This window comes from Pelmatolapia mariae, linkage group LG12 (genome assembly GCF_036321145.2).
Source record: "Pelmatolapia mariae isolate MD_Pm_ZW linkage group LG12, Pm_UMD_F_2, whole genome shotgun sequence".
Taxonomy (NCBI): Eukaryota; Metazoa; Chordata; class Actinopteri; order Cichliformes; family Cichlidae; genus Pelmatolapia; species Pelmatolapia mariae.
The window spans coordinates 26,879,928-26,898,798 of NC_086237.1; the positions used below are offsets into that span (position 1 = coordinate 26,879,928).

General features: G+C 38.5%; 1 protein-coding gene across 5 annotated transcripts in view; it reads left to right on the plus strand.

Moving 5' to 3' along the window:
* grid2 (glutamate receptor, ionotropic, delta 2) overlaps positions 1-18,871 on the plus strand; it is a 520,752-nt gene that overhangs the window by 344,860 nt on the left and 157,021 nt on the right. For all 5 annotated transcript variants that reach the window (XR_010095293.1, XR_010095292.1, XM_063489804.1 and 2 more), the window contains exons 5-6: positions 9,686-9,739; positions 16,601-16,774. Coding sequence is in view for 3 of the 5 variants with exons in the window: in XM_063489804.1 (XP_063345874.1) it covers positions 9,686-9,739; positions 16,601-16,774 (228 nt within the window). In the remaining 2 variants the exon portion in view is untranslated. The remainder of the gene's footprint in view (positions 1-9,685; positions 9,740-16,600; positions 16,775-18,871) is intronic.

The following is an 18,871-nucleotide window of genomic DNA, read 5'->3' on the forward strand; positions in this document are numbered from 1 at the left end:
AAACTCACATATGTGAAATCACACATACAGCCAACCCTTCAGTCCTGCCATCTGACCTTGCCGTTGGCAGTTTTAGTTGGTATGGGATCTGACATTTTAGGACACAGGTTAATCTTCTAATTCACCCGTGTTCTGTTCTCTTCTGCTTTGTTTTTCTCTGTACTCACTTGAACTCCTCTCAGTTGAGCCAGTGAGCAAATGCTGACAAGGATCTGGCGAACAGTAGATAAATAAAGTAAAGGGCTATTAGCTTCATACAGTTTTTGTGTTGGCTCTTTGCTGGATTTTTTACAGTTTCTTAAGGACATGACTTTCAGATACAGATTCACCTGCTGTAGATGCTGTCGCTTCTTCTTCTGTCCTATGATTGTGCAGTTTTCACAATTTTTTTAGGACAGTCTACACACCATGCTGCCAAGTATTTGGCTAATAGGTGTTTGGAAATCACCTTGTGCGAAAATACTGTTTTATTCCTGTCAAACTGTTATCTGTGGGATTTTTTTTGTAGATTCAACAAAAGATATGGGAACAAATGATGTGTGTTTGTGTCTGCTAGTAACAAAATCTCTAAAGAAAAAAATGTCCAATTGAAAACTGGTTATTTGCCAAATTGTCTGTTATATGCAGACAGTGGTTCATCCCTGGTTCATGCCTTTTTTAAGCTTGAATGATTCTTAGGTCAGTGTTAAGTGGCTTTAAAATTAAAAAATACATAATTTTCATTATATATATATATATATATATATATATATATATATATATATATATATATATATTTAAATAATGTTTTATTCATGTGCAGCATTCATTTCATTGTTCAGTTTTTAATCACAAGGTTTTTTTTTTGGTGTCAAATGGTTATAAACTGTTACTGTAATATACATAATCTATGTAAACAACTTGACAGTGACCAAAACCGTCCGGGTTTTTCCTAACCGAAAACCTTGGATGTCGAGTGAAGTACAAGCTCTGATCAGAACTCATAACTCAGGCTCAGGGACACACCTGAGAACAGGGAAGCTGTGCAGACGGTAATTAACACTGCCCCCCAAAAATCACTGGCTTTCCTTTGCCACCTTTTGAGGTCATCGCCAGATCCTCCTGTCTCAGGAAAAACAGGGCCATCACACGTGACCCGTTGCACCCCGCTCACCACTTGTTGGACCTGTTGCCGTCTGGTCGGTGCCTCAGGTCAATCAGCTCCCACACTTCTACTACTTAAACACTAAAAAATTAAGTTTACCTTAAATACCAAATTTTAATGTATTGTTAACATGACTCCACTCTACACCCCTGCAAGGCTTTCTCAGAATGTATTTAAAAAATGGAGCTATTTGTTTAGAGACAGAATGATGATATGCACACAAATAATATGTATTACCTATTTGGTGGAACTGATAAATTAAATTAAAACAAAACAAAACAGAAAAACAGATTCCTTTGAAAATGGTCAGGTACACGACTGGACTGAAAATAAAATGAGCTCCATAATGCCATAGCTGCTAATATTTTTTAATAGAGTCCAAAAAAATAAAAGGAACCTTTGAAAAGAAGAAAACTTGTGAGTTGAATCAAGCTTGCTGTAATAGCAACTTTTCTACTATAACTTGATAGACAGAGGAATATTTTATATAGGTTGTGGACATAAATAGTGATGTGTGAGATGAAAAGACCACACCCCATTTTCTGCTGTACTCCAAGAGAAAGCAGCTTATAAATCAGTTAAAGTCCTATAACAATATAAAGAACAAGCACACAGACATACACACACACACACACAAACACACATGTGCATAGACAAATATGTACCTTGGGCCTATCAAGACAGCTTATTCTATTTGTTCCAGTCATTGATCCGTTCATATCTAAATGTCAGGTTGAATAGACATCGTCATATTTGCTGGTGGTGGTTGTGGTGTACGCGTGCAATTGTACGCGCACGCTGTGTTGTGCGTGTGTTATACAATCTCTCTGTGGATTCAGCAGTGCTCGGATCTGTGGTCAGATCAATAAACCGAAAGGCCGACAAGCACACGCACACAGTGCCCACAAAGTCTTGTGTGCTCCGCTGTGCACACACAGACACACACCAACACACACAGTTTGAGGATGATAGATGCCTTCCATGTTGGCCCTGCTACTCCTTGCCGTCACAACACATACTTTTCCAAGACCTTTGCTGTCCTAGCCTTACATTATACAGTATGTCAGACATAAAGAGGAAAAAGAAAGACAGAAAGTGAGAAAAGAAAGAGAAAGCTGCTGCAGAAAAAAACATCTGCAGAGAGCATTCAACAAAGGTGAATGACTCTGCTGCTCTTTTCTTCCGTTTTCATCAAAAAGCAAGTGATTGATCAGCAATGCCAGTCTCTTGTGCAATTGGATGGTGAACAGTGCGAGATCTACTCAAGATGAGGTTTTCCCGGATTTTGTTGAGTATGACAGCTGTGTGCGGGAGAGAACTATTCAAATAGGATTTCCAAAGAGACAATAATCAGTGAAATACACACACACAAATTAATACTCACACAGGCATAGTCACATTCTGTAATGTTTAGTATCTCTGTGTCTCTTCCACCTACCGCTCTGTTTTCACAATGCATGCACAACCGTTATACGCTTTTTAGTTCATTGGCGTGTGACCGCAGCTTGATCAAACTAATTAAACAGTTATGGTAGTGATTTAGAGTCATTAGTTGTTGGGAAGAATCACACAGGTCTTACACCCATGTGATTCATGTCACGTTTCTCAAGAGCATTCATCACAAAGAAGGCTGTTTTCCTTTGGCAGCATGTACTGTAAATACAGTAAAAGCCACAGTTATAATTATTTGTTATTTAGTTTGTGTTTTAAAATTTGGATTGTGTCTTAACTATGGCCTTGGAAATGTATTAGTTAATTAACTAGTAAGAACCAAATTGATCGGTTGCTTTAAAGTTGCAACCTTTGAGGCTATTACATATATTTATTTAATTTTCATAATCACCAAACTTTTCATTGACCCCCTCGTGACCCACAGATGAAGAGACCACTGATCCTGGAAGGAAATGCTTCAACATAGAATAAAGGTGATCACTCAGAACAGATTTGTATTGATTTGCAGTGACCCTTTCCTCTGAGGGGACAAGTTGGTCCAAACAATGCAGGCAAAATGCTCACCGCAGCATAAATGAACTACACGATCTATATAATGGTTTCAGTTTTTCACTTTTAATTTGCCACCCATCTACACAGTTTATGCCTGTGTGGTCTGACTGTTTTTTTTGGGATAGTGTTTTTTACGAAAAAAAAAAAAAGGATTTGTCACTTTTATAACTACAGGTTTTCAGACACACCAAAGTCTTGAAAACACAACAGTTACTGTGTGTTAGCAACCAGCTGTCTGTTGCTTGTGTAAAACGTATTTATGTGTCTTGTGTGTCTGTTCTCTACATACACAGATATACAGTAAATCAGGATACACAGTATTATTTCCCAAAGGCACTATCTAACATGACAATTTACTGCTTCATTTATGACTGTCATATCCCAGATGCAGAGGTACATGCATGTCAGGCGAGTTTATGTCGCTACATGACAAGCAGGTATCACAAGAGGAGGACAAGCAGGATCTAATGTCAAGATGATATATTTGGGTGAATGTGGTGTGGGACACCCTTTGAAATTCAGTTATGTACACAAAAAAGAGGCTTAAGATTAGAAGTCTAGTGTGTTAGCACTGTAATTGCTGAAGTCTGTTTGCTCAGCCTGAGCGCTGCCAAAAATGTAATCCACAGAGCAAAGCACAGTCATAATGCACCACCCTTTGCTTGCCATCTTGTCTTTTAGCACAGTACGCATGGACGTGCTTGACATCAAGACACACAATCTCAACCATGCATCATGCATAAAGCACACTGTGGGAGCAGTGTGGGTGAGGTGCTGACATACAGCAGCTACTGTATGTTTCGGGGAAAAGTGCTTCAGTCAGTGTGTGCTAAATGCTTATTTCATGAACAGGGAGGCTGAGTGGCGGGCTGAATAAATGGGGGTAATGGGTTAGTAAAAGCCTGCTTTGTGTTTTGTATAGCTGCAGTTTTGTAACTTAGATTTGAAAACAGGAAGAGTCCCTGATTAGTAAAGAAAGAGCAAGTTAATCGTAGATGACTATGTAGAAAGTATCCCTAGCTTGATCTGACAGTGGGACAACCATGCTAATCAAAACCAAAAGTGGGAACTAGAGAGACTCCCATCTCTGGTAATAAACAAATTGGAAACCATTCATATGAATGCAACACAGCAGGATTGTTTTACTGTGTATAATTTAGATTTAATAGATTTTAATTCTGATTCTGCTTTTTGAGTCCTGACTCTGATTTCCATCATATTATTTTAAGAAAATAAACCCTGCCACAAATATAACTTTATTTGATTAACTAAGCATTCTCAAATCACTGGGTAGCTTAATTTTCCAGCAGCACAGTGGCTGAGCAGATAAATAGATGATAAAAAAAAAAGCTGGAAATATAATCGATACAAAATGTGGAATATAAAAAAGATGAAGTAAAACAGTGGTTACAATGCATTGTGTCACTCCATCAATTTTTAAACCTCTTTATCTGTCTCTTTGTTTCTCTTTCATCTGTTCCTGCTTTCCTAAAGTTTCTCTTCTGTTCTAGTGCAAGTGTCTTTCATATTATGATTCCAGGTGGAATGAAGGGTTGTAGATGATAACAGTAATCACAGAGCCCTATGTCCACACTCAAGCGCAGACCGGCACACACATGTTCACGCACAGGAACACAAATTAATTACAGTGATCAAAAACCACACTTGGATGAACCACAGCGTTCATGTGTGTGTGTGTGTGTGTGTGTGTGTGTCAGTAGGCGCATAATCATATAGCACATCTTGCTTTCCAGACAAGTAATGCAACAGGGGCTGGACTGTGAAAGGAGAAGTAGAAATGGATCACTGTGCTTGTGTTTATGGATTTTTTTTCTTTGTGTGATTTTGTGTGTGTGTTTATAAATTCACAGCTTGTGCTTGCATGTTTAAATGTGAAGCTGGATATGCCTAGTTTGGAGGGTTGGCTGTAGGCTGTTTGCTTGATTTGATCACAAATAGTGCATGAAATTAAATGACACAACTAATTTTTAATTTAGAGCACTTTATTCAATAGCAACACCCACTCTCTCACTTCAGGCATCATACCACTGCTTTTACATTCTTAACCTCTCACACAGAGTGCCCCACTATACAGGGAATATACAGCAGTCTGTAAAAGAAGTCGTGTATCCTTGTTTGTTTGAACAGTTGTCTAAAATGTGTTGGATAGGTTCATATTTATTATGCGTGTGCATTAACATAAAGTGTGTGAGTAAATATTATTAATACGCCCTCTTTTGTCAAGTCAGACCTCAGTATGAGCGGCAAACCCTGACACTTGTGTGTTAAGCTAAACCATTTGCCAAAATCAACAATTTCTCTTTGTTGTACTCCTTCGGGAGTGACAGGTGAGCAGAGGTCATTTGCAGGATCAAAACGGTGTTTGGCTGTCCCACGGCCGCTTGATAAACACGTACAAGACTGGTGTGCGCTGTAGCATGATGTTACAGATCAGTCTTAGTTCTCTGTGTGTGCTTTCAGACTTTGAGAAAAGGCTTACTTATATTGACACTGGGTGATTGGATTTGTCTCAGACCACGGAGCTGGTTTTAGTGCGATCTTCTGACTTCAGAGAAGAAGAACTGTAGCGAATTGAAGCTTTTATGAAGGTGGTCCGAGAGGTCACAAAGATTTCTTTGCTATCACTAAAGGAATGATGCCCAGGTGACCCCCCTACCTTCCTCCAATGGTGGCACAAAGGCTGTGATGTTTTGTAAGTGTGTGTACATCTGGACAAATACACAAGGGCAAGCACACAGACAAACCAGCCTCAGGACTTAGCAGCAGTAATTGTTGTAACTGTGGGTGTTTGGTTCTTGTGTGTGCATGAGTGTGAATATGGGTGTGTGTGTGTGTGTTTGTCTGAGACAGTGTATTGAACAATTCCAACCCCTGAGGATTCATGTCTAGTTCTATGAATCTTCCATTTCACTAATTAGCCTAAAACATCTGTCCATACGGATGCTAGAGGGAGGTCATATTGGGAAAAGTGGAAGCACTTACTACAGAACCAGCAGTAGTTGCGTACAAGCAGCGACACCAGACAACCACAAAACTGAAACCGCTGACAGGTGAAGATCATTTATCAGCTCATTACAAAGTAATATTCTGCTGTAAAAACTTTGTTTGTGGTGTACTACCCACGTACTATCTGGCTTAGCAATGTTGCAGTCCAAGCACCTCACAAGCACATACACTTTCCCATGATCTTGAATAAAATATCAGATTAAAGTTTTTCATATTTAAAAGGCGGAAATTTTGCAAGCAATCCCACACAAATACTCATAATTAATACCAAGGGAGAGGACCGCAAAAAAGGACAGTAAACCAGAAAGAGAGCTCACGAGAAAAGTTGAGTTTCAAAAACCTGTGTTGTCTTTCTCCCCTCTCCTTTTTGCCTTCATCGCTGCCCACTCATTCAATTTTTCAGTGGAGATAAACAGAAACATTGTGACATTTCATTTACATTTCAGATCCCATACATGGAGGGAATAAGTGAAAGTAGAGGGGAACAGAGGTTCTGACAGAAAAAACAAAAATTAAGAAAAATATTGTGTCTTACAGCTCAGCCACTCTGCTCCCCGCCTTACACCTTGTCTGTGTCGAAACTATGTTTTCTGTCGAGTGTTTTACAGCAGCCTTCTGTGTTATAAGTTTTATGGCGATTCGGTGGGAGATTAAGCCATTATTAGCCACACACCGCCACCCTCTCCAGCTGTTGCCTTTTGTTTAAAAAGTGTTTTATGGCGTGATGTGCTATAGTCACCTAGACAATTATAGCTAATGATATATGAGTGGCACTCTATTTTTACTCTGGGATTGAAGGGAGAAGGGCTGAGAGCGAGCGAAGAAAAGGAGTAGGAGCAGTCACAGAGTGAGAAGTGAGTAATTAAAGCCCGATGATGGGATGAGAGGTGAGGGGAGAGCATCGATAAGAGAACAAAAATTAGAGGGTGGTTCTGGGAGGATGAAAATGAGAGACAAAAGAGGTAAAAAGCAAAGGTGAGTGTTTTTGACAGAAGAAAGTCAAAAGCAAGGTAAGAATACTCAACCCTCTGATCTCTGTTCAGTCTGTTCAGTAAATGTTTAATTTTGCGGTCCACCATGACATTGGTTAAGATGCATGGGGTTGGCCATGACTCAGGCTTTAGAGCAGGCTGTCCAGTAGTCATGGGGTTGGAGGGCTGATCGCCTTCATGTGCCAAAGAGTCCCTGGGAAAGATACTAAACCCCATGTTGCTCCTGAAAGCAGGTAAACACCTCGCCAGCTCCAGCCCTTTGCCAGTGTGTGAATGGCTAAATGAGAAACACATAACAAAGCTCTTTGTGGATCCTAGCAAAGGTTAAATGGGATATAAATATAGTATGCATAATATATAAATGCTAATAAGTGCAGACCCTTTACTGTTCCCGTTACCAGTTTCTCCCTTTTCCCATCAGATAATTGTCTTTTTTTGGGTGTTTTGTTTTTTTCTGCCACTGATGCAAACCTCGAGCATTTATCTACCACAACTGAACTAATTGCTTGGCTAGTAAGTGTAATGTGATTACTGACTTTGGTAAAAGTAATGAATTAGATTACTGTGTTAAAGACAAAGCTAATTAGATTAGCTTCAATAGATCAATACCAAATACTCCAAATACTAATGAGAAGAAGTCTGTTGTTTTATTTAAACACACACTCACACACACACACAAACAAAAATATCTACTTATTATCTCATTGATGTCCTCATATCATATGTCATTGTTAAATGTGATCACAGACGAATAACACACACACACACACACACACACACACACACACACACACACACACAAAACCCCGTTCAGCTATCTTAGTGAGGACCTTCATTGACATAATGCTTTCCCTAGCCCTTTACCCTAACCCTAACCATTAAAAATGAATGCCTAACCCTAACACTAACCCCTAAAAAAAACCCAAAAAAACCCCAAAAACAAAACAAGACTCTATTAGTGGTAGAAATAAAGTTTATAATTTATTTTTTATTAAATATTAAATAAATATATAAGAAAAATTATATTGATATCAGATGGACTAGACAGTTTCCTCTGGCACTGATATTGCATGTATACTATAGAGATTGTAAATAAATTTGTGATTTATAAAAACTAACAGAAAATTGTATGGAAATGTGGAATACTAACAAGTGCATGACCTGACAATTAATTTGAAGAGCACAAAATAAAACACAAAAAGACTCAGTGTTCTGTGGACACTAAATCCCCTCCACAGATTGATAGAGGAATCTGTCTGCCTTTCTGGTTTTAATATAATGATTTTAGTTATTTTTAGGAATTTTTTATTATTTTTTATATATACCACTCTTCCCGTTAGCTCATAAGCTGAATATTTACACAATAACTCAATACAAGGACTAGTCAGTCAGAAGGGACGACTACAGTATTCACCAAAGAGGACTGTCGAGGGAAGGAGAAGAGGAGCAGAAAAGTTTATCAAGAACCTTAAAGGAGAGTATGGATGATCCAGCAGCCCCTAGGACCATGCACCAAAAGCTTTAACAAAAGAGAACTAAATCAAACTCTCTTTATACCTAACCATAGCCTAATTGTAACCCTGACACTAAAACCACATTTTGAGCCTCAAAAATGGGTTTAAATGCCTTCAAATTTGTGAGGACCAGGTTGTGTGTCCTCACAAGTGACTGTTGTATATAAGTATAGTAGAATGCAGATTTCGGTCCTCACAAAGATAGCTAGACAGGAACACACACACACACACACACACACACACACACACACACAAAGAACTCTTACTGCTATATATAGCAAAGCAGATCAGTCTTTTAATAGAAATGTACGTTATGTGCAAATGTACTGCAGGTATGTCTGAAGTTCCAAAGGTGACTTGACTGTAGTACTGTTCTCTCTCTGTTCTCTGCTGTAGACAGCCCTTTTCCAATGTGTCCTCACTGCAGCGTTTAACATTTGCGTAGCTGCTGGTTAGATAGACACATATAAATATTTAAGTTGCACTTCATGGAGACAGTTTTGTTTTTCTCAAGGCTGAAAAACACACGATTCTGAGGCATTTTTTGTTTGCCCCTGCTATTGTCTTGTATTATTCGCACACAGAGAGATCACTGCAGGAGGAAAAGCAAATGAAATCCCCTCAGAAGTTTGCCTAAATTGTGTAAACTGATAAATATTTGATGTTGAAGACTGTATTCGGGTCACACACAGGCAAGCATTACTACATTTGCATGTGTTTGAAAAGATTTTTGACTGATACCTTGAGCACCTTTGATAGAAATTCTGTGTCGAGCTTCACACCTTCACGCTTCACCGTTGCAGCTTTCCACTAAATTGTTTACCATCATATTCACACTTTAGAAGTCGTGATTCACAATGAAAGTAGCATTTATATGAAAGTCTGTAATAATTTATTTTACTGTAAAAACATAAAAAGCCTGACCACTGTTGCCTTTGTTGGTCACAGAGATTAAGCGCAATTTAAAAAAAAAAAAAATGATGTTCTGTCTTGTGTTTTCTTAGGTAGTGGAGACAAACCTGGTGGCCTTCGATTGTCACTGGATCCTGATTAACGAGGTGAGTGCCATGACAGTGATTTATGTATCATGTACTTTGTATGCTTTGTGTTGACCTTGCTCTTTTATTTATTCTGTGAATACTTCTGGCTGTAGATCCAAAACCCCTTTTTTGACTCCTATCTTTTGGATATTTGAGAGAAAACTTGGCTCTTTTTGTTTCACATCAGTTTTTACAAAAACACACATGCCATCGGTGTATGACCTTTAAAAGTTCACAATCAGTTCTAGTTCAATGCTTTTTTGGATTAACAGTTGTAGACAAGCCCAAACAGTTCACAAAGTCAATTTCCTGTTCCTCAGAGTGTACAGTTATCACCCTGTGTATTTCTCTCATCCGTGTTCATGATCGCTGATCAGAGTGAGTGCTGGTCATAAGCGAAACATAATGAAACTTTAATGCTGGCTGTAATTTCCTATTAATTTTGAATAGGAGCCGATCTTTGATCTTGCTTCGCGAGAAATGCCTTTTAGAAAAACAGCAGAATCAGCTACATTTTTTTGCGTGTGCGTGTGCATGTTAGGGGGTGTATGTGCACTACAAGCTAATGCAGTGTGTCTTGGTAGCCTCGGGCATTACAATGAACTTGCAGGGCACAACAGGGAGCCCATTCTGCCACACACTAACAAACACACACAACCATATACACAAGCAGATGCATCGGAGAAGAGCAAAAAGCAGCGTTCACTATGGGAACAACAGAAAGTAAAGCAATGTGGGACAAAACAAGACAATATATCTAGATGCTTGAGTGTACTGTAGTTTCTCTCTTTTTCTCTCTCTTCCATTTTCAAGCCTCTAACTGTAACACTGCTGCTAACTGCTGCTAGTCCTATTATTTGCTCGGTTATGCAAAGAGAGTGTTTCTCTTCATGCATTGGAATGCATGACATCCATTAATTCTGCAGGACAGCCAATCTTCTTTTCTTTGATGTTTTGTGGAGATTTTGAGACTTTGAGGATCCAGTAACACTTACAATCTCCCCCAGTACCTTAGATAACCCCTCAACTTTTTTTTATTTATTTATTGTATTTTCTCACTTCAACAGAGTGGAGGAAACCAAGGGAGCCCTGTTTTTTTTTTTTTACAAGATGTCTTTGTATATTTTGTTTTTCTGACGGCAATAACAAGCAGCCTGTGAAGAAGACTATCATTATTTAAATGCCTGTTCGGCTAAATACGGATTCAGCGGCCTAATAAACTATACTTTGCTTTCAGTCTGAGTTCTTGGACCAGTCACATAAATGTAGGCTTCTGTTACAAAAAAAGCAAAGGAGGGAACATTGGTGAAGTCTTGAAGCTGTAAGCTGTCATCTGGCAACATTCTAGCCTTTTATTAACTGCTTAAAAATTCAGAACAAAGACTGGTCCATGGCACAGCTGTTCTGTTTTCCTGCCTACAGCAGGAACAGAATAGGTCTATATAAGAGCATGGCTGCATGTTTTACATCTAAAACCAAAGTGGAGATGTTTGGCCATAATGCTCAGTGCCACGTTTAGCGAAACACAATAAAACCACACCACAAATACCTCATAACAACTGTCAAGCACAGTGATGGAGGAGGGATGTTTTGGGTTGTTTTTGTGACCTCACAACAAACCCTTTACCCATCTCCTTACTCTTCATACAGCTTTAGAAATGGCTTTATAACCTTTTCCACACTGATAGATCTCATTTACTTTGTTCCTGAATTTCGTGGGATCGCAGCATGATGTCTGGCTTTTGAGAAACTTTTGGTCTACTCCACTTTGTAAAGCAGATCCTATTTTAGTGATTTCTTGATTGAGAACAGTGGCAGTAATCAGGCCTGGGTATGACTAAAGAAACTGAACTTAGCTTTCCAAAGATGTCACACCAGAGGGGGGCGCAATCACTTTTTCATACAAGGCCATGGAGGTTTGGATTTTTCCCCCCGTAAATAATAAAGACCTTCATTTAGAATTTTTTTGTTGTCTTTGTCAAATATTTACATTTCTTTGATGATCTGAAACATTTAAGTGACAAACATACAAAAAAACAGGAAATCAGGAAGGGGCCAACACTTTTTCACACCAGTGTGTGTAGTAGATAAAACCACGTTTCCAAAGAACAGATTGGAATGAATGAATGAATCATTAGGTGATGATAAGATCATGAATATGTTTGAAGCACTGCAGCTAATATAGATTCATTCTCTACAAATTGCGTAATCATTAGCTATTCTTTTTGTACTGCCTGTGGTTTGTTACTAATTATAAATTCATAAGCAAAACTCAAGTAGCTGCTTGTTAGTTATTTAAAAAAAAAGATATTCCTTTACTTTGAGGGTAGCAAAAAACAGTGGTCAGGCACCTATGACTTTAAAAAAAAAAGCTAATTTCTAAGCAATGTCAGACTTTTGTGAATGACAGCGCTTCTTTGTTTCCTATATCTCTTTCTCTCTCTCACACACACAATTTTTTTATGCTAAAAATCAATGCTTACCAAGTCTCCCTGCATAAAATTTAAAGATCAAGACAAAAATATAGTCATAGATTTCTGTGATGCGCACACTATATTCCATTGGCCACATGCAATGGTTCAGAGGGTGTTTAAAATAGATGAGCGGTTAAAATATTTTGTCATATAGAATGTCCTCTTGTACTTCTTCTGTGGAGAATGAATATTCCTATGTGTGAAAGTCCTCTCCATCCCTGTAGATTATTATGGATGAGAGGGTACTGTATGGTTGTCATAACTGTGCTTTATCTACAGCCAACAGTCAGACAGCCCCACTGAGGGGGAGTTCACAGTTCATAATTGATCATCCTTCCTTTACCCATCTCCTTTGCTCTTCTCAGGAGAAGAGGATGAGGGGTGTGAGAAGAAGAAGTGATAAGAGATGTTCATGACTTCGCTTTCTCTCTGTTTGCCCCTTACATTTTGGAGGATAACTCCACTATTGACCCCGCTCATTCACAATTTCCCCGTTATTCATTATTCTTGATCTTTTCTGTGGTCGTTCACACCCGTTTCCTTTTTGTTCTTCTTTCGCTACATTCGTCTGTCTCTTCTGCCTCTCAGAGGAAAAATGCATAGTAATAAGATGCTTTGAGATTAGCATTTTCTGTCAATTTGGAGCTTAACACGTCACTATGAAAGCCATGTAACTGGAACTATTCGGATTTTCTTTTTTTTTTTTTTAATATAATTGCTGGATTATGGGGTCTTGTCCAATTTAAGAACATTCTACAGACTTTCGCATAATTGAACCCTATTAAAGCCTACTGTGTGGTGGTTAGTTTCATTTATTGTTCTTGGAAACAGATTAAAGATACAAAGTGACTCTAACTTAAGGCTGCAATCTCAGCTAAGTTAAAGAACAATTTTATTTGCTGCTCCAGAAGGACTTGCTGGGAGAGAATGAGTCAACATTTGTGCATACTGTGTCCACAGCTTGAAATTGCTCGCTATGACTTCAGCTATCTCATACCCTTGTTGTTAATAAGTGGCTACGCTGAAACTGTCGGATCTTTTTTTTTTTTGCCTTGTTGAAGGAAAACGTGGCACCTCTCTTATCCACCTTTCCCTGCATGGCTTGGAAATCTGAATTAGAACACATTTGATCATAATTCTGTCCTTGCTCCTGCCTCATAACTTGTCTGCATAGTGTTGGTGTGTTGTGTGTTTGCATGGTATTTCACTTTGCCGCAGATTTTCTCCATCATCTTGATGCATTCTTGCTATCAACCTTCTAAATCTAATAGAATTTAAGGATTTAAAGACTTAAAGTACATTTCTTCTGTGGCCCTGTGCTACAACCCTCCCTTTCTTAACACTAACGGCAATAGTTTAAATAATACGATTATTAGTTAAATCCCATTTTACTTTCTTTTACCCTTCTTTGCTTTTTGAAGTCTTTATGGATGTAATGCATTTCTTAAAGATTTAATATTTATCTAGACATTATCAGATATGGGATGTTAGTCTTATCACTTCCATCATGTCTAACATTCACAGTGAATACATTGTAATACACTGTGCTTACTGATCTTCTATCACCAGCAGGTAGGCTGGTGTAATACAGCAGACTGTAGTGAATTTTGGATATACTTTCTTCTGAGCATCACTTTGAACGGCTTCATTCATCCTAGCCTCTCTCTTCTTCATGCTCTTTTTTTTTTATTCTTTCCTGAAGTGAAAATGTGAGAAGACTTAAAGCCAGAGGAGATTATTATGGGCACTGATGGGCTCAGCAGTTGAGTAGTGGAGGACAAACAGAAAACCCCCCCAAAATAAATAAAAGTAGCTTTCTCCTGTCATCCAAGAGAAATGAAAGGGAAGGGGTGAAATACCATGGGGAAAGAAGTATCTGGATAAGGGTAAAATGGTGGACAAGAATGGGGATAAATTGAACTGATTTTTTTTACAGAGTAAACAGCTCATGATGAACCCCAGAAATTAGGTTTAGGGCATTCTGGCTGTCATGACTGACCTAGTGTGTTTAGTTTGAGGTAGCTGGCCTTGGTGTGTAGAATTTAAGCCCACAACACTGACATATGGACCAAATGATATTGTAATTAAATGCTAATCTTTAAGAGGATTAAAAGGAATGAGTGATAAAACAGTCTCACCTTTGTTCAGTTGTTGGTTAGGACTAAAAGACTGAGTAAGTAATTTGAAACTAGACAAAAATGACGATGGGCATGAAAGAGGGAATTAAAGAATTAAAATTTTGAGCTGGTAATTAGATAATGAGCAGTAATTATTTCATGGATGTTTCAGGGTCATTGTTGTAAATCCAACTCGAACCTCACCCCTATTTTAACTCAGTGTTGCGGAGGCATTTAGCGCTGGTCTTATAATGTTTTGATTGAAGAAGTCCATGAAAGGTTAATGGTTAGTGGCCTGAGGGAAGGTTGGGGTAAAGTGAAACTCGTGAAAAAGAGCGAAGTGATTATATGAGGTTAATATCAACTGTGTAGCAGTACCCTCTCCTTCCCGAGACTCTAGGGTTGTAGATGAGAGCATGTGTATTTCTTCACGCCAGTCTACTGTATGTGCATCCATGTGTCATATTCATTTTGTCTTAGCTGTTAAAAGGCTAACAACTTTCAGAGCACTGAAAGTCACACTGGGTGATGTCACTTTAGTTTATCCCCAGGGAGATCCAGACAAAGAGCCAAACAGAACATGACAAAGGAAGAGGGACAAATCCCTGTTTAGAGGGCAAACCTCAAACCTCCCAATTAAGTGTCTTTGTCTCTGTTTTTGCTGTGTGTTGGTTCATCTATATTTGTTTGCATTTGATCCTTTGAGTGGTGCACTCTGGATAATTTTTGTCTACCGATCTTTCTTTGCATGCCCTTGACGGCCTGCTGTGAATCTTAATTCTCTTCCGGCCCACAAATCTGCCTTTTTAGCAATTTTCAGCATTTTCTCTCTGCTCTGGATCTTCTGTTTTTTGTTGGCTTTGTAATTCAGTCCCCTTCAGGGTTTTATGTCTTCAGCTGTTTGGGATTTTTGCCACGTTTTAGCCCCTAAGCCAGCAAACGGATTCCTTACTTGGACTGTTTAGAAAGTAGATATTTCAGAGCGCAGAGTGTTAATGCAAGGTTAAACATGTTAAGTTGTCTGAGTAATTTTTCAAGGTATAAATTCTTTTGTTGTTAACTTTTATAAATAATTAAAATCAACTGTAGAACTACATCTGGTTCCAGTAAAATATGACCACAGAGGAAGAAGTATAAAAAGCAGAAACTTGAAAATCAACTTCTAAGCAGAAGCAAATGAATACTTTTGTGTCTGGTGGTGGATGTGGAGACCTAGGGGCCATTGCAAAGACAATACATCATCCTTATTAGTGCAGATGACACTGGGTATACCAATAAAGTCCATATAAAACAACCTCTAATCACCATTGATCATATCCCATGAGGACTCGCAGGTCTTAATGGACGTTAATTACACTCAATTAAAATCCATTCCTATTAGTCAATGAGGTGTGTTATCTATAATATTACCCTTCACTAATACAAAGTGTGTGTGTGATGGATTGTTTGTGCATGTGCATAATCTGAGTCCTTTCCATCCTATCAAGCGGACTCAGGTGCATACACAAGGGAATCATAAGGGTTTTTCATGATTGTACGGCTTAAAAACAATCTCATAAAAATAAAAAAAAAACCTGACTGATTTATGCACAGACTGGCATGGGCACAAAAGACACACAAAATCACACACAAGCACAATCACTGCATACACATACAAAGGAAGTAAAAGCTGTTTCAGTTGATGGCAGCATTACCTCCACCAGGGACGATAAACGTCAGTTCTCATCTCATCACCACATGACCCTCTGCATGGAGGATGGATGGAGATCCATGGATGGAGAGCGGGGAAGGAGAGTGTGTGTCCTAGGGCTAAAATTAGCAGTGATTCCTCCCCCAAGGTTTTGCAAGGACATACAGAGTACGTGCAAACGCACATGTGTGCACATAACAAACATATGCACACAGTCAGACCAACACGCGGATATTTTTTACCCTTCTCTCTTCCTCTTTCCATAGGCTGACTTGTACCTTTCATATCTAATAACTATTTTTGCATATGATGTAGACAGCTTTTCATCGCTCGGTGTGGCGATAATGAGAAACATAGGGTATCTAAAACAAGGCCTAACTTTTACTTGTTTAGGAATTAGATCTGAGGCTTTTGAGGTGTAATATTCAACCACGTTTTTCTTTTTTTGCTTTTATTTTGTGTGCGCAGTTACAGTTCTTTTGTATTTTGTTCATGCTGGCTTTATGTCTGCATCATGAAGTTGTTAATTACATACCTACATTTACTTCATCCCTTCTTTCCTTTCCTATACCTATTCCTCTATTCTACCCTTTTTCAGGAGATCTCGGACTATGACTTGCAGGAGTTAGTCATGAAGTCTATCGGTCGGCTGACGTTGGTGCGCCAGATGTTCCCAATGCCCCAGAACACAACCCAGCGCTGTGTCAAACACAACCATAGAATTAACACTTCCCTCTGCGACCCTAAAAACCCAAAGGCTCAGCAGCTAGAGGTGAGTTGGCAGGTTATTGATTTTCAGTATTATGTTGAATACTAGCTTAATTGTCCAAATTCTGTTGCTCACTGCCAAGAACACTTTTCTGTTATTTGTGAATTTTGTAAGTAATACTCAAATATGTGGCATGAGTTGCATTTGATTTTTTTTTCATTCATTTCTTTTATATTTCAAGCTATGAAATAAATAACTTCAAAATCAACAGGGGTTCATTACTCAGAACAGTTATTACATCCATTAAGGAGTTGTGAAAAGAGTGATTGATTTGAGAAGTAGGCTTGCCTAATGTTACAGAAAGAAATCAACAGATGATTGATTATAACGTAACAGATGACTCACTGAAAAATATGTGTATTCTAATAATTTGTTTTTAATTTTTAGTTAAAAAATTGTGCAAAAACGGTTACTGGCTGACGTACACTCACAGCAAGCAGAAAAGTTGCTCACAAAAACTGTCAACAAAAATCAAGCTATTGTAGGGAGTTGAGTGGCTTGTGGCTTAGTCTTTGACAAGTTGTCCCCTTCCAGTTTAATTAAATCGGGTAAGAAAAGATGGATGTTCAGTGGGAATACAGTCGAGTCGATGGAAATCTTTGCCCCCAGTCATTGATGACATTGTGAATGAGAATAAGTGACTTTAAATACACTTGGGTGTAACTCTAGTGTATCATTAAACACAAACCTCTAACACCTTCTGCTTTTAATGATGTAATATTTTTTTTTGTTTCCTTTTGTTTTGACACTGTCAAGGCAGATCGTTGTCATGGTGAAGTTTTACTTGCCAACTTATTGTGTTGAGTTGCATCCTGTTTGCTTCGCTTTACCTTTGATGTGTATACAGAAGTCCACCTGCTCCAGTCCACCAAGTAGCTGTGCATATATTGTTTTTCTCCACATGTGACCACAAAAACCAAGCCATGATGTCCACTCTCTATAGACTTTCTAAAAAGCGTGGCTCAGTGGCGAACAAAAGAAACTCCTATATTTTGATTAAAAATCACAATGGTAAAAGAGAAGAACTGTAAAACTCAGTAGCTTTTGATTACAATGCACGTGACTGCTTGATGAGAGTTTGACAAACATAATTTAAAGGAAGCACGAGAAAGAACATTCTCTGGTCTGACGAAAGAAAAAATGTGATATGTAATTTAATAAGCATAACTCTATGGACATTTGTATTAGCTATGGGAACTGAAACTTGTGTGAAAAGAAGAAAAGATGAGTGAAGCCAAATATGGAAAGACATGGTTTAGCAGACTACAAGCCCATTTAACATCTGTGGAGAGGCCTGAAGATCCTTTCTTTTCAAATCGATGCAGCTTGAGAGGCTCTTTCACAAAGAATTGGACAAACTGTACAGTTCCTTGTATGGAAAGCTGACAGAGACTTACCCTATACTTAAACCTAAAACTTCTATCCGAGAATCCGGTCTTTAAGTCGGACGTCATTAGCTGTTTCTGGGCCCAAACTCCGCTGCAGGTCCTTAAGTCAAACGATCACTGTGGCATCACTGAGAGTGGAAAAACTATCTAAATTCTTTCATCTGTAATAAAATGATCAGTGTGGCTGCTCTACCAGGTGTAACAATTAAGTTTAGCATCCAGACATCCATCAAAACAGAATTTATGAAATTTAATAGAGTTAGAAGTTAGCAGGGAGTTAGTTCGCTAGTTTCAATCTAAATATAATATACCATGTTCTGACTGAGGAATTTCTGAAACAAATTAAGATGTACAGCTCTGCTGTCACTTCCAACATAAATGAAGACAGGAAAGTAAACAGCAGCGGCTAAAAGGTTTGTAGGGTTACTGAAGTTTGGCTAGTATATAACCAGTGTTGGGAAGGTTACTTTTAAAATGTATTCCATTACAGAATACTGAATACATGCCCCAAAATGTATTCTGTAACGTATTCCGTTACGTTACTCAATGAGAGTAACGTATTCTGAATACTTTGGATTACTTAATATATTATCATGCTGTTTACAACTACGTGAATGTACTATTGCTGTGATTTATTACTGTTACTGAAGGTCCGCGGCTCCGAACCGTAGTAAAGGGACCTCTGACTAATACGGTGGGTTCCGTGTGGGGC